The 21,389-nt window shown below is 48.2% G+C and overlaps 1 protein-coding gene and 1 long non-coding RNA gene across 2 annotated transcripts; one reads left to right on the forward strand and one right to left on the reverse strand.

The window, feature by feature from the left end:
* Positions 1 to 47: 47 nt before the first annotated feature.
* On the reverse strand, positions 48 to 1,044 carry LOC147217463 (uncharacterized). The gene is made up of 3 exons (XR_015108928.1): positions 972 to 1,044; positions 711 to 829; positions 48 to 110 (listed from the first exon to the last, which is right to left on the reverse strand). It is a non-coding gene; the product is annotated as an uncharacterized LOC147217463 (long non-coding RNA).
* Positions 491 to 21,245, forward strand: LOC147217464 (neurexophilin-1-like). Its single transcript, XM_086175613.1, has 2 exons — positions 491 to 1,032; positions 16,671 to 21,245. Exons 1-2 carry the CDS (start codon positions 976 to 978, stop codon positions 17,442 to 17,444), a joined length of 831 nt encoding a protein of 276 aa, XP_086031739.1. The 5' UTR covers positions 491 to 975; the 3' UTR covers positions 17,445 to 21,245.
* The last annotated feature ends 144 nt before the right edge of the window (positions 21,246 to 21,389 follow it).

The following is a 21,389-nucleotide window of genomic DNA, read 5'->3' on the forward strand; positions in this document are numbered from 1 at the left end:
AGTTGATGATCCCTCCATCCATCCCTCCTTTCCCGGGGTCCCTCCTTCTTCTCTACACCATTTGGGTTTTCCAGGAACTGGTAACCACCTTTCTATATTTTTTTAAACACCTGAAAAGAAAAGTTGTCACCTGAGGAAAGTGAAGAAAGTCACTAGGGGAAGGAAAAAAAAAAAAAAAGAAAGAAAAAAAAAAAAAAGGAGATACACCCGGAAGCTGTCAAACATCCGGCGGCGGAAATGGAGGGATGTCTTTGGTTGTTTATCTCCGGTTTGCTCCGTTTGATTGGTTTTCAATTTGAACCGAGAGGAAGAAAGGAGGGGGAGAGAGGGAGGGATGGATGCTGAAAGAGGGGGGGGGTCTTCTGGGAGAGATGGAGATAAGGTAAAGGGAGGGAGGGAGAGAGAGGCAGGGTGAGAGAGAGAGATGGAGAGAGGGAGTGAGGGAGGGGGAGAAACAGTTAAAACGTGCCTCCTCCTGGTTCCCGGGCTCAGCGTCGCTCAGTTCGGTCCGGCGGCTGCGGCTCCTCCCTGGATCTCCGCCGGTACCGACGGCCGGTTCACCCCCGACGACCCGGGATCTGTGGCCCCCGCCCCTCCCCCCTCCCCTCCTCCCCCTCCACCCTCACCCCCCCTCCACCAAGCCTGGATGCTACCGAGCATGGATTCCAAGCATCACAAGTAATCTGATTGAGAAAAAGAGAGAGATTTACCTTTTCTTTTTCTCTTTCTCTTCCTTTGCCATGCCGGCGGGAGCAGCGCGTCCCCCGGCCGCGGACACAGGAGCGAGTCTCCTCCGGGGGGGACCCGGTGCCGGGGGAAGTGCGTTTTCCTGAAAGGGAGAAGAGAAGCTTATTTTTATTATTTTTTTTTTTTCTTTGTGAGAGTGTTTTATTTTTTCCTTCAACACCCCCCCCCCCCCCCCCCCTCCCTCTCTCTCCCGGGGAGGGGGAGCCGCGGTCTCCCTTCCGCACCGGAATGATGCGTCCCAACCGCGGCTTCATCCTGCTGCTCCTCAACGGAACCGCCTGCCTGGTGAGACAACCGACGACCGCCCGGAGCGGGCAAAAGTTCAGGGGAGAAGGGGAGGGCTGGGATGAACGTGCATGCATGTGCGTGTGTGCATGTGTGTGTGTGTGTTGGGGGGGGGGTTATTTAACCAATGCATTTGCCCCCCCCCCCCACCTCCACCTTTGCACACACCTGCACCGCTCGCCGTGCAAACTTGCAGAAAGTGCGGAGGCGGCGGTGAGACGTCACCGGACGTCCAGGTCGTTGTTGAGTCCCTCGGACACGAGAAGCTCCGGTGGTCCTCACGCTCACATCTAGTTGTTTCCTATTATTGATTTTTTTATATAATAGATTTATTTATAAGGGTCTTTTAATTGACAGGAGTGTAGCATCCTCTGTGACCCCCCTCTGCTTCCCCGTTGCTCCCCCTGCAGTGTCCAGTCGAACCCCAGTCTTTTAAAATGAATAAGCTGAGGTGAGGTTTGTAGAAAGAAAAAAAAGATGGAAAATAAGAGAAAATCGTGATCATAACCTGTTAAAATAAAAATAATAATAGATAAAATTAAAGTAAAAAAGCGCTGGGTTTTAGGCTAAAAACGAAGGTCAAAACCAAATAAAAGGACTTAATAAATTGCATTCACTTCAATTCAGTTGAATACATTTGTTTGAAATGCAAAATCCGTGCGAGCTCAACCTGGTCCCAGGGACGCACTTGGTATTTTCACCCATCAGCATTTTTTTTTCATTTTTATTTTGTATTTCCCAGAAGCTTGCAGACGTACAAACGTCTCCTTTCTCTGACCCTCCATCTCTCCCTCGAACTTGATGGAGCGTAGAAAGCGATACTGCAGGCGGAGCAGCAACGACAGCGGCTGGTTGGGACAGGAAGTCTGCAGAACCAGAAATCAAGTTGTAGTCCAAACTGAAATATATACACTATATGTAGTATATAAAGAATATACTGAATAGTATAAATGCAACATAGACTGTGTGTAACACATGTGTTCAGATGAGTGTGAAAGGCTGGGCGCTGAGCCCTGCTATCATACAGAGACGCCCCCCGCTTCCTGTGTGCTTGCAAATGTATTGAAAAAAGAAAAGAAAGGAAAAAATGGAAATAGAAACTGCCTTTAATGAGGAAGGGGCTCTGGAGGAAACTTGAAAACATCCTCCTGCTCGGAAACCCCTGGGCCGGGCGGCAGATCCTAGGGGGGCCCGGGAGAGGAGCCAGATCCTTAAAGAATAAGGAAAAATTTAAATTAATTAAAGCAAAAGAAATTAGACGCCTGGTAGTGGTACATGCGCCACCGGCACCTCCCGGTCTTTGCAGGCAAGTGCCATGCAGGTGATCAGGGGGTGACTGAGTGTACTTAGACGAGACCACACGCTGACTGTGTGTGTGTGTGGTTGTGTGTGTGTGTGTGTGTGCGCGTATGTGTCTTTCAGGGACTCGTTGTGTGACCAGTTGCAAGACAGTGCGATATCAGTATGAGTATGTTGAGTATGTTGCCTTGACTCTTGGTGAAAAAAAAAGGGGGGGGGGGCTCCGAGGCCAAGGCTAATTGAATTAATTGCCCCCCCCCACCCTTCCCATTCAAATCTGCATGTATGAAATGAGCGGGCAACAAGGGTAAACCATTAACCTCCCTCCTCCAACACTGATCATTTATGGAACAATTAATATATTCAGTGATTTATTATGTTTTCAAATTTGTTCAGCTGTAATTACACCCTGGGTGAATTTCTATAGCATTGTTGCAGCGACACTCTGCCCCCAGGGATGTTCCAACTCTGGAGGGACCTTCATTTATTTATTTGTTAATCTATTTTTGCAAATGGCGGCTAACACGGGCGGACTATTGTCACTAGGTGCCAGTGTTGGGATTTAAATGACGCTTGAATCGTAGTTAATCCTCTGTGCGTGTGTGTGTGTGTGTAGCGATGGTCGTGAGTGACACGCTTCACTTTCCACCTTGTTTTGCTGTGACGCCGGATTTTCTGCGGCGGAAGCTGGCGTGGATGCGTAGCAGGAGGGAACCGTTGGTTGGACGAAGCTGAGACAAGGCTTGGTTGAAAGAAAAGGCCAGAAACTCATCAGCAGCCGAGAGAGACAGAAAGAAAGAGAGTTAAAAAGCCTTCTAGTCTCATCACTGGTTCTCAACGACGTCTGAGAGGCTGCACTACAAACCGAGCAGATTGTGGGGCGGCGTCCTCGTATGAGGACACAAGCCCATCATACTTCTATCGCTACATTTCTCTCTCCCTGCAATGATGACTGATTCCTCAGAGTAGGTTTTTAACCTTATTTTTTTTTTAAAATGCCATGCCTCGGGTAAAGGGGACGCTAATGGCTCGCTGATCTCACCCACTTGCCCGTACTTCTTGTACAAATGCGCTACGCCGCAGATCCAACACACAGGAATGAGTGTGAATGTAGCTAACAGCTAACAATCGATACGCAGCGGCGCAGTCCTCATGTACTCATGAAAATACACAAATATATCACAATAAAAGACCAGTTTGTCTAGAAAGGATCTATTCATCCTCAAAACCAACCTCGTGTTGTACAGCGTCGGCAATCTATAATACATTAGTAAAACAGTTGTTATTATGATGGGACAGCAGCCCTGAGCTTGAAAGAGACATTTGTGGCAACAGCTGCCGCTTTTCTTTTCTTTTTTCCGTTTATATTACTTTGCAAAATCCCAAATCTATCCGTGAGCCTGAATGTTTTTTGTTTCTTTCTCATTAGCTCTTCTCAAACTGATTGAAAAAACAAATTAGCTGTAATTGAAGATGCAGGTGGCAGACAAAATAAACAAACAAACAAAAACAAATTCTGCATTTTCTTCTCCTGAACCTGCACTTCTCCTGTTTCTTCCAGAGGTTTTTGTTTTGTAACTTTCTGTAAATATACTTCTCTTCAGTGAAAATAAATAAACAAACAAAATTGAATTTCAGTAAATTTTTATATTAATACTTAACACCCTCACCCCCAAATTCATCGCCCGCGGGAACCGAATTACATGGGCTAGATTTATTGAAGGGTGTTTTTTTTTTTTAATATTTCTATATTTTTCAAACGTTTCCTTTTCTAAAATTCCCTGCAAACCATCAATAAGAAAACTCTGACATCAACTGACAAGGTTGCACCTGGAGGTTGAAGGACAGAAAGTATTTCTTTTATTTTCTTATATTTCCTATCTAGTGTACTTAGCATTGGCCTTCAATGATGAACTATACACATGATGTGCCACACATGACTTTGATAATGAAATAAACATTTATACACACACACACACACACACATATATATATATATATATATATATATACACACACACACATATGTTCACATATGTACATATATATATATATATATATATAAATATAAATATATATATATATATATATGTGTGCGTGTATAAATCTGATCAGTTAACTAAGTAATCGATGTTGAAGCCTTAGATGGCAACATCTTCCCACAAATTATTTTTATTGTCGGAGACCCCACCCACCCCTGAGCTCCTGCAGCTCACCATCCATCCTCCAAATACTTGTGTGTTTAAAAAAAAAAAAAAAAAGAAAAGGAAAAAAAAAGGAATTCTCATGCAAACGCAGCCCCCGGGTGACCTTGCACAGACAGGGACGCAGCTCTCCTCGTCCTCGCCTCGTGTTCTGTTCCCCTCTGATAGCAATGAGACGAGGAGGACGTGAGGAGGGCGGGGGGGGGGCTCCGAGGGAGATGCAGCCCATCACAAGTGCGTGATCTGTATTTCACGTATCTCCGCCGCGGTTTAGAATGACACAGACTGATGCCTTCTTCCAGAAACACCCTCCCTAGGAAACGTCCCTATGGTGACCTCCGTTTGACCTTGCCACTCGCCTCACACAGATCACAAACAAAAAGGGACGCACGTGTTTTTAATGGGGAGCCGGAGTCCCAAATCGTGTCTGCCGCACTTTGACGGGTAGCAAAAAGGGCCCGTGGATCCCTTGGAGCCAAGATGGCCGACGGACATGCATCATATGTGTGTTGGTGTATGTGTGAGTTAAACACATACTGTCGGACGCATTGCTAACTGCAGCAGATTCCACGCTTCTTCTCCTTTTTTTTTCAAGGCTGTCATGCTCTCTCAGACTCAGGCAGGTAGAGCCTTGTCCTGCCTGCCGACCGCGTCCACCTCAGATGCCTCTCTGGCTCAGCAGAAATACAACCTTAATCCTGCTCCCCCCTCCCAAAAAAAAAGTAGAAAAATAATGAAATACAAATAAATAGAAAACTCATCTCTCTCTGAAGCATCTATATATCATATATAAATGTATATAAAAAAAATATATATAGACCCCACACTGTGTGTATATAAAATATACATTTATATTGTATACAGAGATGAATGTGAGACACGCTGAATACATATTTCCTCTTCGCTGTCAGACCTGCTTGTCGGAGCCCGTTAGCTTCCCCCCCTCGCCATCCCAGAATGCTCCTTAACATCCCTCAGATTTTACTGGGGGTTCATGGACGTCTCTGTTTGTGTGTTTGTGTGTGTGTGTGTGTGTGTGAGAGAGAGACCGAGGAACAACGTTATTTAGCTGGCAAGGTCAAAAAAAAAATTGTGATTTCGGTGTTTGTGGTTTCATATCACACAAAGGAAATAGGCTGCGTCTGAGATCTAGTTGGTGTTGCACAGTTATGACAACTGAACCATCAACAGTGGGAATTCTCGATTTTTTTTTTTTTTTTTTTATGTGTGATTTCAAAAAATGATTGTAAAAAGAAGGGGGAGGATTTGTTCAAAAATTCACTATCTAAGAAATCCCTGTTTTCCCCGTTTTCCTGTATTTAATTCCAGTCCAACACTAACGTGAGTTTCTATTGGTTCTAGTTGCACAATACAATCACTTGACACTGTGAAAGTCAAAAGGTCTGGGTCATTGCAATAACTCAATTTTTGATTCTTTTTTTTTTGCTTCAGTGTGAGTGTGACTGGATACGAAACCTGAAGTTGAACTTCTAGACCTTTTAAAGATCTGTTGAAAGAAATAAAAAGGTTGGGAGAGTCAAAAAATGATCTTGTACCAATGGGCTGGTAGGGATGGTTAGTGGGTGAAACCAGGCTGAGTTCATGGGTGGGCCGGTAGTTCATTAGCATCGCCAGTATCTTTTTGGTATCTTTTGGGCCTCCCTTTGCTTCGTTGGTGACAAGACCTCTAGCCACAGCACCACAAGGTATTTATTTAAAAGAATGTGCAGCCCCAGGTCAAACACTATGTATCTTAGCATATGTCTGATGAATTTCACTGTAATAAGGCACTGGTGCCCAAGCCACACTTTGTTTCCTAAACAGTGCAATAGATGAGATTTTCAATCTGTAGCTTTTCTCCAGACAAACAAAAATCACTGTAATTGTGAATTTTCACCTGTTACAAATGCCACATGCTAGTTTCATGCTGCTAATAGCTCGGATGCCTCGGGAAACCCTCAGTAGGACTCCCTTTCAGAACTGATTTTCTCAATGAAGTGCACCGAAATGAAGTGCTGCTAATGTTTTTGGCAGATAAGCCCCCGCCCACAAACACACACACATACACACACACATTGACGCACACACAATCAGCTTTTTTTTCTTTCTTTTAATTAGCCGCAGAGGCCGTGTTTGTAAATGAGACCAGCAGAAAATCAGGGGAGCCAGTCAAGCTGAACTGTCTGAGCTGAAAAACGGCCATTTCCCGTCACTGGCCAATTGATCTTTCTTTTTTTTTTTTTAAAAAAAAAAAAAAAGGCATGAAGATTTATTCTTTTTTAATATGAATTATAGCTGAGCTCTCTTGCTAATGGTGTAACAGGCAGTTACACCAAATTGCAGCGCCCCGTGTAAAACAACTTGCACATTCTGACTGACCCTGGCAACGTGCTGATTTCCCCCCATCTGACATCCCGCCGAGGTGCCAATCCTGGAAATCCCCCCACTCCCCCACCCCTTACAACCAGAGTCTGCCAGAGAGAGAGAGAGAGAGAGAGAGAGGTTCACGCTTGGTGACACACTGACAGCCCTTTACAGTAAAGGGCTTCTTCAGACCCATTGCTGTTTATCCCGCTGTCGCTCTGCAGGAGGCGGAGCCTGCAGGTGCGTCACAAAGTAATGCGGCTTACAAGGGACAACGATTTGGGGAAACACTTGCGTGGGCGTCTAATGGGATCCCGATGAAGATGCATCTGACTTTCACATCCATTTTTCAAACGCCAGAGTTTTTTCTTCCTTTTTTAATTCCTGAGCAACTCCTTGGAGAAAAACGGCCACCGGTTCAATATGCAGACGAAGGGACGACAGTTACATGTGAAGGGCGGTGAGGCGGCCGGCTCTGGGGCTCATGCAACCCGTGAGGCCGGGAAGTAAAGGGGGGGACAAGAGTCCATTTATATTCTCAGTCTTCTGGGAGAAAAAAGAAAATCGGTAAACAGTCTGTTCTGCACGGCTGAAGGCGGGGCGTGCGGCTGACCGGCGCCACCCGGCGACGGTACAATGATTTTCAGGGTCAGAGTGGTTGAGATGAGGCCCGCTGAGGGTCTTTAAGGGAGGGGCTCCAATTAGAGCCGGAGCGAGATCAGGGGTTGGGAGAGGGCATTCGGCCCTGAGCCGCATGGTTATAGCACAGAGGGTAACTCTGGGAATGAGGGGGATCTCAAAGCTTAAGTGAAATGGTGTTTCTGGAAAAGCCACGGCTCACTGAGGACAATTATTTTGAGAATTCCATTTTAACAAGGATGTGTGATTGTTTTTCATGTCGGCATCTGAAGGCGGGCTTTTCAGGAGCCGTGTTCTGGAATCTGCTCACCTGAAGCCCCGAATGGGCTGTCGTTTCCAGAAATTTCAAGACCTTCAGCGACTCAGAGGAGTCCCTGAACGCATCCTTAATCCTGAGGTCTTATTTCTCCATTCATTCATCATCCAAACCGCTTGTCCTTCGGACAAGGTCAAGAGGGTCCGCAGCCAATCGCAGCCGTCATTGAGTTGAGAGGCGGGGCTTAACCTGGAAGGGTCAGCTGTCAGTCACATAGCGACATCCAGCACTTTAGACTCTCATTCAAACCAACGGAGAATTTATTGACCCGTTGACTAGTTTTGGTCCGTGGGATGAAGATGAGAACCTTTGAAACCCATGCAGGAGGGCATTGAGAGAACACTGGGAGAGGAACCCGGAAAGAGCACAGAGAGAACATCACAAATCAAAGAGACTCCCTTCTTTCTATGAGCGCTAACTGCTGCAAGCCACAGTGGCCGATCAAGATTTGAGTTTCCAACAATTAAACCAAAGCCGTCACAGCCATCGCACATCAAAACCGAGCGCTTCCTGTCTCAGCCGTTTCCCGTTGAGCACAGCGTGCGCAGAAGGGATGCAGCTGGAGCGCGAGCCACGACAACACGCCGCCATTCCGTTGTAACCACCGGCAAGTATCCCAGTAAATGGGATCGGACATAAAATCGAGGCTTTAACCAGTCGGTTCCCCCGTGTTTCGTCTGCTCGGCGCCTCTCGCAGAGGGTGTGTGACCTGATGAGTTTAATATGTGCTGGAGGGAAACTGCAACATGCATGTACTGCCCGAAGCAAAACGAAAAAAAGCTAATTAATACAAGCGGCCTGCAGAGATTAAACCCGATAGACGCAAATGTGATGGGATACTCCGGGAGCCATTGATCTGCACACCTTGCGTGCTGCCCAGGTCCCGCCTCCTGTTGACAACAATAATGGTCAACAGCGGTTTGCGTCTTCGACCGATAGAGGTGTACAAGGATCTGAGAGGGACAAAATGGCCGATGGTAATCAATCATCAAAATTATCATTCCGGGCTCCCTGGGGTCCAAACTCGCCATCAAAATCGTCAGGAACTTTCTTTCGTGTTCTCCGCACAAACTTCTGGGTCGTCTGTGATCCATGCAAATCAGCCGCATCCCGGAGGTTTTATATGCAGGTGGCGCCTCCAGGCGTCCCAGACGGAGCCTCGGCGCAGTCACGTGACGCCGCTGTGTTCGCCATACTAATGCAGATGGTTCTGGAACGCGTCTGACCCGACTCCTTCAGCCAACTTTGTGATTAGAGCTGCTCGCTTTAGCGGTGGAGGCAAGAGTCATTGCAAGTGATCTTAAACAGAAGATTTCCTAAATCTGTAGAGCTCAATAGGAACACAAAGGTCATGTGACCTGAATGGCTATGAAAGGATCGAGGTGATTTTGGTTAAACAGGCAATAAGAGGCTCTAAGCTGTTTGTGCAACAAGTTTTCTCCAATATGGCGGCTTGGTATTGCCCCTATGTCTCCGAGTACCAACGGCATTTTTTGACTCCCAAGCCATAACTCTATTGTTTAAAGCTTTTGCCTTTGGTTATTTTTTCTCAACATCCTGACAACAGTTGCTAAATGAGGCATTCTGGATTTAAGTAAACGAGGCTGATAGGATTACAAAAGCCTGTCCAAATGATTGCGCGATGATTGCAGACCAGACGCCGGCTCTCAGGAAAAGAAATACATCGGTGTTCCATCTGTGGGAATTGCAGATAATCTGTTGAACAGGTGGACTGATTTTGGTTTTGATTTTGACGGGAGACAATTTGACTCCATTTCTATCAAGCTGCTTTATCTATTATGCTATTGTTGGCAACGTTAGCAGTGTCTTCTTTGCCTTCATAAATCTATGTGTGTGTCTGTGTGAATGTCTGAATATTTGTGTTTGATTACTGGCTTCATGTCAAATATAGCCGTGTCTATCAATGAAAATTTGCATGTTAGTGAAGAGCTAACATGAACTAGCTATAATTCTAACCCACTAGCTGTTGGTCATACACAAGTCCCTTGTAATATATATATACTGCTCAAAAAAATGAAGGGAACACTTGAACAACACAATGTAACTCCAAGTCAATCACACTTCTGTGAAATCATAGTGTCCACTCAGGAAGCAACACAGATTCATTCTGACTTATTTTAAGGACATTACATCAAAGTTGGATCAGCCTGGAGTGTGTTTTTACACTTTAATTTTGAGTGTGATTCCTAATCCAGACCTCCATGGGTTGATACAATTGATTTCCACTGATCATTTTTGTGTGATTTTGTTGTCAGCACATTCAACTGTGTAAAGAGCAAAGTATTTCATAAGAATATTTCATTCATTTAGATCTAGGATGTGTTTTTTAAGTGTTCCCTTTATTTTTTTGAGCAGTGTATATATATAGTAGGAGTCTATAACTCCAAAAGTCTACTGCACAACTCTAGTATTTTATATATCACCAATCTATCTATCTATCATAATCATTCTAGAAATAGCTATTGCCATTAACCATTCATCCATCCATCTATTTATTTATGATCTATTTCTACTCTCGCCCTTGTTCCCACCCTCTCTCTCTCTCTACACACACACACACACACACACACAATTTTATTACAGTAGTTTTAGACACACAGCTTTGTCTATCTGTTTATATACAGTATATCCACAGTATGTATAAATAGGATGAGACACACACGTGCATGGACATTTACACATATTAGTGACGCACAGCCACAGGTGCCTGCTCATGTGGAGGCCTTTGAGTTTGTGGATCTTGGATGAGACCCCACCCTTTCCACATGTGCATCTCCTCCTCCTCCTTTTCGTCTTCTTCTGGCAGTGGCTGCAGATAGCAACCCCCCCTTTCCTTATTTGATTTTCACTCCTTGTCCTCTCCGACCAGGGACAGATGCGGCGCTAGGCTGCGGGCTGCACTCGTAATCAGAGGCAGAAAAAGAGAGAAACAGAAAGAAGAAACGGGATCAGTGTTGTCAGTTTGTTTGACTGATGGTATGAACAAAATAAAAGGGATGACACAAGCTAAAGTTCCAAACAAACATTCCAAACAAACACTGACTGTTTTCCGTGGCGAAGCCGGCTGATGTTTTTATCTTCGCCTGGCAGCTGCCCATCGCCGACAACAGGCTGAATTTGAAACAGCTATTTTTTTTTTTTTTTTTTTCAGAAAACACCAATCGTTTCATTTCACGAAAATTAGGATCGCTGTGCGGCGGCGAGCACAATATTCACGCCGCCGGAGAGCGACTCCCTGGGAAAAAAAAAGGCCCGGGGGCTCGATAGCTTTCACACGGATTCTATCAAAATCTCTCAATGTTTCTCCTTTTTTCTTTTAATTGAGCCCTCGCAGCCACTCAGAAGCAGCGGTTCTTCCGCTTTCACCCTTTGCCAATGGCTTCGGGCACATTACTGCCCCCAAGTGGTCGGATCGCTCCTGGACGTAACGTTCACTTATTATCAATTGATGTATGTGTGTGTTTATTAATGAATATTGTGATATACACCAGCTGCCCGCTCGCTTGCTTTTTTCTCAAGCTACAAACGACATGACATCCAGACCAGGGGAGGAGACCGCTAACCCCCCCCACGCCCCCTTCGGCTCCCCTCAGGGCTGGACCGCATTCAGCGCACGTCCCTCTCAGCTCCAGGCCCAAACGTCCTCCGGTTCCACCGCAGCTTTAACCAGACAGGTGTGAACACCGCAGCTTTAATCAGCTCTGCCCCATCAGTCTCTGCTCCCTGGGGTGAGACCACGGGGAGAAACCATCAACCCCTCCCCCCGTCGCCCCGACAACCCCCCACCCCGCCCCATCCATTCTCGCACTAGCAACTTGTCGATATCTTATAATATAAAAATTTGATAGCCAATTCTGGGCACGGCTTCGGCGGGAGCATGCGGAATGAGCCGAGGTCTGCCGGTGGGGTGGGGTGGGGTGAGCGTACCTGTCCGGAGTGAGCCGGCGAGAGTGGACTGCGGAGAGAAAGGATGGATGTGAAAAGAGTTTAAAGAAGAGATAGAATAGCGGGGATGAGTCGGTCCGCCCACTGCAGAGCCGAGCTCTATTGACCCCCGAGAAGCCAGAGTACATTATTCATTAAGAGTCAAACGGCTTGTTTCTGTTGAAATTACCTTTCCTACCCGTCCTCCTTCCCCCCCTCCCCTCTTGCTCCCTTTTCCCCTCCCCGTTGTGGTGATACACCAGCCGGAAGAATAATTAGCTATAAGGTTGCAACCGTTTTTCAGACTTTTTAATCACGTAACAGAAGAATCTCCTGCAGCGAGCACATTAGAATCGCAGACGGAAGGGTGGGGGACGGAGATTGGAGGGGGGGGTAAAGAGGGGAATTAAAAAAATGAAGAAAAAAAAGCCAGGCACCGGCAAACACTTAAGAAAATATATCAGTTTAAATCAAGAATTGACGCTGCGAAGGCGACTGAGGATTGGGCGCAGCGGCCGCCGGAAGTCCAACCTGCCTTCGGATTCAGTGAAATCTCTAAATATCAGTATTTTTATTCAAAGAGTGAATGAGCACATTTTAAGAATACGCAGGTATTAAACTGAATCTGTCTGAATCTATCTAAGGATCTGTCCGTCTACCTATCTCTGTCTGTAATTTCAGATATAGCTGTACCCATGTCTATCTGTTTATCTCCAATATACACTGTATTTACACAAATAGACACCCCCTTATCGCAAATATCCTCTGACTATTCTGGCAGATTTTAGCCAGATCAATCATTCAAACTATTACTGCTTCAAATAAGCATAGGGATTCATGATATTGAAAAATGTCAAAGTTAATTAAGTGCAATCTTGCTAATCTGAGATCTGTGTGAGGGGGACAAAAGTATTTGTTTTACCTGTAGATTTAAAATGTCGAGGCTAGCTGAGCTCCGACTCCGCGGTTGCTCTGTGGGCTTTCACGGAGACGCAGTTCTCGTTCATCCCCCTCGGAATGCCGTCGAACGTATTTGCCTTTAACGCCGTCCGACGAGCTGAGACGGGCGAGTTCCTACGATGCACAAAGTATTGGGAAAAACATAAGTCATGAGTTACCGATGGTACGAAAGCTAGCATCCTGCAGGACGTGTACTGTAAATACATCGGACGGCTGTTGAAGTACTTTTGCATCTTCTGCAGTTTTACGAACCAACAACAGGCCGGTGTGCAAACTCAGTGGGGGTTTTATTTTAGCGCCCCTGCGGTCGATTCCTCGGCTCTCACCGCCGGTTTGGAGGAGTTATGGCTCCGATTTCAGTTGAAGTGGCTCCCTGATCTCTTCGCTGTTTTACGGCGGGAGTGTGCTTCTGTCGCCGCGGGAAACGGAGGTTGAAACGGTGTACCAGTCACCGTAACAGGCTGATTATCGCCCGCGGAGGTGGCAGGCTGGCAAGGATTGCTTCCCTCCCCGCTGGGAAGGAGGCCCGGGGGTCTGAGCTCACCGAAGCTGAATGACTCACAATTACCGTGGCCGCAGAGCCCCCGACACCCCCAATCCCCACCAGTTCCCTCCGGCCACCTCGCTGACTCACTTAGTGCGCAAGACAAATGACGGAATCAGCCCCGAACTCCGCCCCGACGCTGAGTCCTGATTGCCCGTCGCCAACGGTTTGGCTCTTCCTGTACTTACAGCAGAGATAAATCTGCCCCGGCCCCCACGAGCAGACGTGGATAAACGGGATAAAAAAAAACATTTTCTCCCGCGGAAGAAATTATTTCATTTGACCATCTCATTCATGCTAAAATGCTAACAAATATCGACAGATATCCAATCTCCGAATCCCACTCAGGCATGGCGATTTTGGTAGCAATCGGAGGCTAAAGGTAAATGTTGGACCAAGGTACCGGAAACGGATTTTACCCACCCATCTCTGAGCCGTGTTGGTTCGACATCATCCCCCCACCTTTATGATGAAGCTCGCTGATGCATTTCCACCCCCTTGCCCTCCCCCAACCATGACGTACATTGTCATGTTTTGGCCAATTCATAGCATTCATAGCATTCAAGCTACAATTCCTAACAACACCCCCTTTTCTTCACTAAGAAAAAAAAAAACGTTGTCTCTCCCGGCGGCTGAGCGAGGAGACGGGCCTTTCTGTAAGACGCAGGCAATAACGAGGCGAGGGCCCATTGCGGGCGGCACCCGTGGTTAGTCTGTTTCCAAAACAACGCCAGGACATGCATGCTGAAAGGCGAAACTGGCCGTTAAGGGGGGAAGCAGTGCATTAATCTTTCGACGCGGGCGAAAACAGCAGCGAGCTCTGGGGGAACCCGACCGAAACCTGCTTACAGTGCAGGTTAGCGCGGCTGCTAGTGCGGAAATCTTCCGGCACGTGAACTCGACGAGGTTAAAAAACGTTGTGCCGGTCTTTTCGGTGTGTCTGTGACATTTCGCATGATCCTACGTCACACCAAGGGAAATAATCTACTTCTTTTATAATCCTCAAGCTAATGAAACCCTGTTCTTCAGAGGTGTGTGTTCCTTTTTTTACCGCTGTAATTACAGTTTTGTCTTCCGTCACTGCCACGTGAAACATTTGTCTCAGACAACGATGCGGCGCACAGTATCTGACACCTCCAGCGGCGCCAGACACTTAAATCTTCCGCTCAACAATAGCACAATGGCTCGCTTCATCTCCCCCCCTGCTCGGGCCTCGCTAATGAAGACTGCGCTGGAGGAGGAAGAGGAGGAGGAGGAGGGGGGGTGGGGTGGAACGCTCGCTGTGTAAGCTGCATTTAAAAAAAGAAGATAAAGAAAAGTAGACTGCAAAATGTTCCGACTTCGATAGGAGATATTTTCAGGGAGGGGGGGGGGGCTTCGACCGGGAGAGATTCTAGCCGGATGTAGAAATTCAGCAGAGTTGATTATGAGTTGTTTTTTTTTTTTTTTTCTGGTGTCATGGTGACGGAGAGCGAGCCTATTTGTCAAGGACCCCAGGAGGGAGCCCTGCGGGACACCGCGGGCATCCTGACCATTTTCCCCTGCCAGAGGAGAAATCGGACTTCATACATAAACCCCTCCAGCAGAGGGGTAGATTTGACCCCCCACCCACACAAAGACATATATTTTTGAAAAGATGAAAATCAAACCCCTCCTCCGGTAGTTTCTTTAATATTAATGATTCCGATTCTCCCGAGGAGGCAGCGATCGAAAAGGTTAGAGCGCCTTGTTGGCCCGTCCGTCGGAGAGGCCGGAGGAATCCGTATGGCCTGAGACCCCCTTGCCCTCTAAGAATAAGTCCAGATTAAGAAAAAAAAAAAAAAAAAAAAAAGGGGGAGTTCTCTCATCTGTGTCCAAACCGGCAACACAACCAGCGGGGATCCTCGCCGCGCAGCGGTTTAAATGCGAAACGCGTTGTTATCGAAGGAAATACGTGTTTTCGAAGGAGGCAGGAAATCAATACCGCTGACGGACTGCGGTGCCAAGCGAACAAATCCGAGCGAGTGAGCGAGCTTGAATAACCTGCATAAAAAGGACTGGAAATGAGTCAGACTTAATAATCCTGACTAAGCCTGTGTAAGCAAGACCAGGCTGTCAAGACAGTGGATGGATCAGAGCGTAGACCCGGGTATATGCATTATGCATCGCTGTAAAATCTCGGGGCACAGTATGCACACACACATACACACACACACACATATACACACAACCACATACACAAACATACTCCAACACTATTTGTATTTGCCTCGCTCAACATTCACAAAGAGAAAGAGAGAGTGTGTGTAACTGTGTATGTGTGTGTGTGTGTGTGTGTGTGTGTGTGTCCTCAAATGCAGAACCCAAGGGGTATAATCACGCCGGATGCTTCCATGCTACATTAGACAGAAGCTACCTGTTAATAGATCATTATCATTGAATTATTACCCATTATGTTGCTGCGGCGTTCACACGCTCGTCACAAAGTTACTGCTGAGCACAGCAGTAACTGATCAACCCCCTCCACGTACACACACACACACACACACACACATTCACACGCACACACATATCTACCCAATCTTTTGCATCTGACATCCCTGTGTGTGTGTGCTGATACGGATCTTTTTTCCACTTTAATTAAAACACTGAAAGTCTTAATTGGACATTTCACTTTATTCTCCTGCCCCGGTGCTTGCCCACCTCCTCTTCCTCGAACACTTTGATCCTCCGACTAAATATTTTGAGGCTGTAACACCCCCCCACACACACACACACACACCCCCCGACCCGAACCCCCTCTCCACTGGAAAATCCAGGGTGCCTAAGAAGCAAAAAAAGAAAAGTAAAAACGGGAAACAAAGCTTCCGTCTACTTTTCCTCCTCGCATTTGTTTTTGTTTTTCAGACAATAACGCCGAGATGAATATGACGTTCGAACCTGCGTGTTCCCGCTTCCGGATTTGATTGATCACCTAGCCGTATGTGCGCGGGATGGTTGTAGTAGTAGAAGTGGTGGGGGTCGGGGGGTCGGGGTGGCGGGGTTCAATATTAAAGCACCTTGGGTTTTTCGGAAAATGGAGTGCGTTTCTTTATAACCGGCGGCGCTTTTATTGTTTTGAAAGAAAATATCAATTAAGCCTCTTCAGACCCCAAGATCCCCACGGACTCAGCCAAGATGAAGAGAAATGTGTGTGAGTCTGTGTGTGTATAATATATATATATAATTCACAGTACATTGATAAAATGTCACGGCAACAAGCATGAAAGGTATGGACGCTAAATTAAGTATTGATTAACTCTCTAATTTGTTTTCAGCCAGCGTTCCTCTCTACCTGGCCTCTCCTCCGTCTTCTTTTTCTCACGGCTCTCCCCCCTCCTCCGTGCAGGTGGCGCTGGGTAAAGAAGACGATCCCTCCGGCGCCAAGAGCCCCGTGGATGACTCCTCCAAGACGGTGGGCCTCCTGAGCAGCCAGGCCCCGCTGTCGCCGCTGAGCCGCTGGATGCTGCACAGCCGGAGCAGAGCGGCCAACACCACCTCCCTGGAGCTGCCCTACCGCTCCGCCGTCTCCTTCGCCAAGCAGGAGTTTTCTAAGCAGGAGTTCTGGGAGATGCTGGGCAGCGACCTGCTCAAGCCCGACGCCTCCAGCTCCAGGGTCAAGCGGCGACCCATCGTCAAGACGGGCAAGTTCAAGAAGATGTTCGGCTGGGGGGATTTTTACTCCAACATCAAGACGGTGCGGCTCAACCTGCTGATCACCGGCAAGATCGTGGACCACGGCAACGGCACGTTCAGCGTCTACTTCCGCCACAACTCCACGGGCCAGGGCAACATCTCGGTCAGCCTGGTGCCGCCCGTCAAGGCGGTGGAGTTCGACCTGGAACGCCAGAGCGTGGTCTATCCCAAGGACTCCAAGATTTTCAACTGCCGCGTGGACTACGAGAAGGTGGACCGCAGCAAGCGCACCTCGCTCTGCAACTATGACCCGTCCAAGACCTGCTTTCAGGAGCAGATCCAGAGCCACGTGTCCTGGATTTGCTCCAAGCCTTTCAAGGTCATCTGCATCTACATTTCCTTCTACAGCACGGACTACCGCCTCGTCCAGAAGGTCTGCCCGGACTACAACTACCACAACGAGATGCCCTACCTGCCCTCGGGCTAAGTCGCGTGCTTGAGGGGAGGAGGAGCGGGAGGAGAGAGGAAAAAACAAAAATAAATTACAAAGGAAGGGGGTGGGTCGGGGTGGGGGGCGGGCGAGTCGAGGTTAAACTCCATCACCGGAGGAGGAAACCCGGGGTGGTCGGATTGGATCTTCCTCCGACGCCGACGCGGCTGCGACAGCCGAAGACGAAGATAACAAATAAAAAAAAAACAAAAAACGATACAGTCGGACTATAGTGAGATTTAAAATCATATATGCAAAACCGCGTATGCAGACGGCGAGGTGTCGGGAGCGCTTTGGCTCTCCGGCCTGGAGCAGCGGTGAGAGATACCCGAAATACCGCCGACCTTTACCTCAGTCCATTTTTGTTCGAAGCGCCCGGTTTTCCCCACTCTGAATGTCGTCCGTGAATCACCCCTCCCCGAAACCCAACCCTTTACCGACACGGTGGCGGCGGTTCCTACGGTCAGCTCAGCAGACGGGGGCTTAAAGGGGCAGATGTTGTCACGAAGTCGTGCGTTCGTGATTTGGAGGGTTGGAGTCTGACTTGTCGAGTCCGGTGGTTTTTTTTTGTTTTTTTTTTTGTTCCCCCGTTTGCCTTCAAGCAACTTTTTAAACAAGCGAAATCTTTCCCGACGTCTCATATTTTTAAGTCTTTTCCGCCGCCAGTGGATTACCCTGCTTACACAAACCCGGCTTTTCTCTCTTCTCTGCTTTCCCTCTCTTTTTGTTGAATCCCAAATCGCTCCAATTTATTGCAGACTCACATCCTTCCGATTCCGGGGCTTTTTTAGTATTCAGTGTGGTTTCCTCTACGGTGGAGGCCCCCCCCCCCATCCAGTGTTGATGTTTTTTTCACGATTGGAAGGGGGCGGGGGGGCATTAGGGATTACCAATCCACAAAAAAAAGCAAACCTGAATGGGAGTGACCATCAGAAGCAGAAACATATAAAACCCAGAAAAAGTAACTCCTTGTTCTGTAATCCGACCTCGGCCGGACGCCCGGCCGCTGCTTTGGATAAGCCTCGTCTTCTGCGGGCATGGAGAGGCCGGTCGCTGAGGAAGGCTGGCGGTGACGGCCGAGAGAGAGAAAACCTTATTAATGCTTTCATTAGTGCCGAATGGCAGCGCGTTGTTTTTTTCCAGGGGTTTGATGAAAGACGGGCCCGTCGCTTCGTCTCTGCCTCCTAATTGCTCTTGTTTCCTTTAAATGTCACTCGCCGGCTCCATTATTCCACTCAATCGCGCCTGCGAATATATTATCCCTCGTACTCGAGCCCGTTCGTCGCCCACCAAGGAGGCGGCGGCGGCGGCGGCAGTCACATGCCGATCACATGAGCGCAGTTAGCGCCGCACAGGTAGCATCTGCCCCGGAGTGCGTTTGGAAGAAAATCTAGATCTAGAATAAACACGGAGCGCTTCCTCCTCTCGATGAATGTAAAACCACGTCGTCCAGGTACCGCTCGACATCTTTCCGCTTTTTTTTCTTTGATATGGCATCGTCCTCCTTTTCCCGTTCCTTCCCTCCACCGTGTCCACGCCCCGTGAGACTGCTAGCCTCGCTGAACGCCGCTTTCGGGCCTCGCCACCTGCTGAGCGTCAGGACCCTGTCTGGGGTGGAGAAGAGAAAGAGAGAGAGAATATAAAATATGCATGGAAAAACAATTGTGCAACAAAGATTCAGGGCCACGGCTTAAGACAAGTTCAGTGCTGGGGAAATAACTAGATTGTGCACGCAGACGGGATTGAGCCGCGCCACGCTTAGAGAGAGAGAGAAAGCGAGCTTTTAATTAAAGCGCAGAAGGAGATGTATGAGTATGCAGCTCTTGGTATTGTCCCTGCCACGTTTAAAAAAAAAAAAGATTACATTTTGTTGCTGTCAGGATTCCTGATTTCACGCCTTGATAACTTCGCAGCGCGCGGGGGGAGATTTCTCTTCCCTCGCTCATGCGGCGGCCCGTTATCTTGAATAAATGAAAATATTATCATAATAATTACATATTATTTAATCTCCTTTAGAACTAATTAAGGTTTCAAAACGAGAAGGGGGAAATTCATTCCCAGTGAAAAAATAAAAGAGGAGAAGAAAAAGAATGCAGGCGGCGAGAGGGAGGATAAGAGGTCATGGGGATTGTTTGTTTGTTTGTTTGTTTGTTTGTGGGCGGGGCTTGCAGCCGCTCCCATTAAGATAAATGGCGTCTCACCGAGCGGCACGGGCGAACAAACGGAGTGATGAATTAGGCTGTCGTTTTTTTGTGCGCAGTGGGAGCGGGAAAGTGGCGCCGAGGTGCGGGGTTACCGATCCTGCGCCGCTCACGAGGACGCCATTAGCTTTCGGTTCAGCGGCGGCGCGCGGTCTCGGGCGGCGTGCCGCGGAGTCACCGAGCAACGGGAACACCGGCGGCCTGGCGCCGCAATGTCAGGGACGAGGGCCGCAGCACGCCTGGCCTGCACCGCGATCGACCTCCACGCTTCACCTCGTCCGAGGCGCGAGCGGCCGGCTGGAAGATTTTCCGAGGTAAATTTCCAGCAATTTCTGGGAAGAAATCGCAACTGCTGATTTAAAAGAAAATGATTCCCCGCGTCGGTCTCCTTCAAGGAGCGCGCGCAAATAATGTTTCAGCCTTTAGCCTCCCGGCGGGATGGCGAGGAAAATTGTTTGAACCGGCGCCGAGGCCTCGCTCTCTCTCTCTCTCTCTCCCCCGCGCTCATCGCTTCCTCTCCCCTGTCCAGACGTCTGCGCGTCACTCAGCCATATCGACCCCTCCTCCAAGCTGACTTCACGCCGCCCCTTTGCCCGCCAACCCGACCCCCCCGCGCATAAGCCGCCTCCCGTACCCCGGCCTTGAACCCCGCTGTGGGTAGTTCCTCGCCGCCGCCCCGCCCACCCTCTCGTGCACAGTGCTGAGCTGGCTAATCTGGGAGCTTATCGCCCGGCCTCAGTGATAAACCTCCCTCTCCTCTCCTTCCCTCTATCTCTCTGTGTTTCTATCCTAGGAGGCAAATGCGTGTGTGAGTGTATGAGTGTGTGTGTGTGTGTGTGTCGCGCACAGTCTTAGATATGCCGGTTTTGGTATTTTCCTCTCTCCTGTTCAAAGCCTGTCTCATAAGCCCCTGGATCGCGAGGACATTATATCTCCTCGAAATCATGCCTACGGAGGCCCGACACAGAATCGCCCCGGCGACCCCCCGCCACCCCTCGCCGTGCTCCTCCTCCTCCTCCTCCGCCCGTCCCCTGCCCTTCCCACCTCGCAGGGCGACACCGGATTCGCTCGGCGCCACGGCGGTTCACCTCGCACCCGACTGCACCCTCTCAGATTTTACAGCAATACCCTCATCGAGACTCCACGCTCTCCGCCTCCCCCCCGAGGACAGCGACGGAAGGCCGCCGATGCTAAAACGAGGAGCGCGTTGCCACGGCAGCAGCCTTACCGTTGACCAGTTCTGTCGGCGGCGCCGGCAGGCAGACGTTTTGCGTATTTGGCCTTAGAGACTGCGAGACAGCGAACGCCGAAAGGAACACCAAACTGTCAAGAAAAAAAAAAAAAGAAGAAAGAATATATAAACACACGTATATAAATATATGAAATCCTGAGACCTGAATAAAGTTGTATTTAAATGTGGGCGGTCCAGTGGAGCGCGTCTGCTTTATCTCTGTTCCTCGGTGTCATGTGGATGATATTCTGTACGACTGATATGACGACATTTGACTGTGGTTTTCAACATCTTGAAGCCCAAATAAAGTACCCACCAGTACTTCAATAGTTTCAGCTGGAGCGGAAAGAAAAAACAAAAAGAAAACTCTGGTCTTATGCTTTGTGTGTAGGAAGATCGTGTGTGTGTGTGTGTGTGTGTGTGTGCGCGCTACACTAGAGTGTCTCTTATTTGCATAGCAATATTGTGCGCCGACAGCAAAGGAAAGATGTGACAAAAGAAAAATTAGCT

This window comes from Fistularia commersonii, chromosome 28 (assembly GCF_037954325.1).
Source record: "Fistularia commersonii isolate RoL2024-O1a breed Wild chromosome 28, RoL_Fcom_v1.0, whole genome shotgun sequence".
In the NCBI taxonomy this organism is placed as follows: Eukaryota; Metazoa; Chordata; class Actinopteri; order Syngnathiformes; family Fistulariidae; genus Fistularia; species Fistularia commersonii.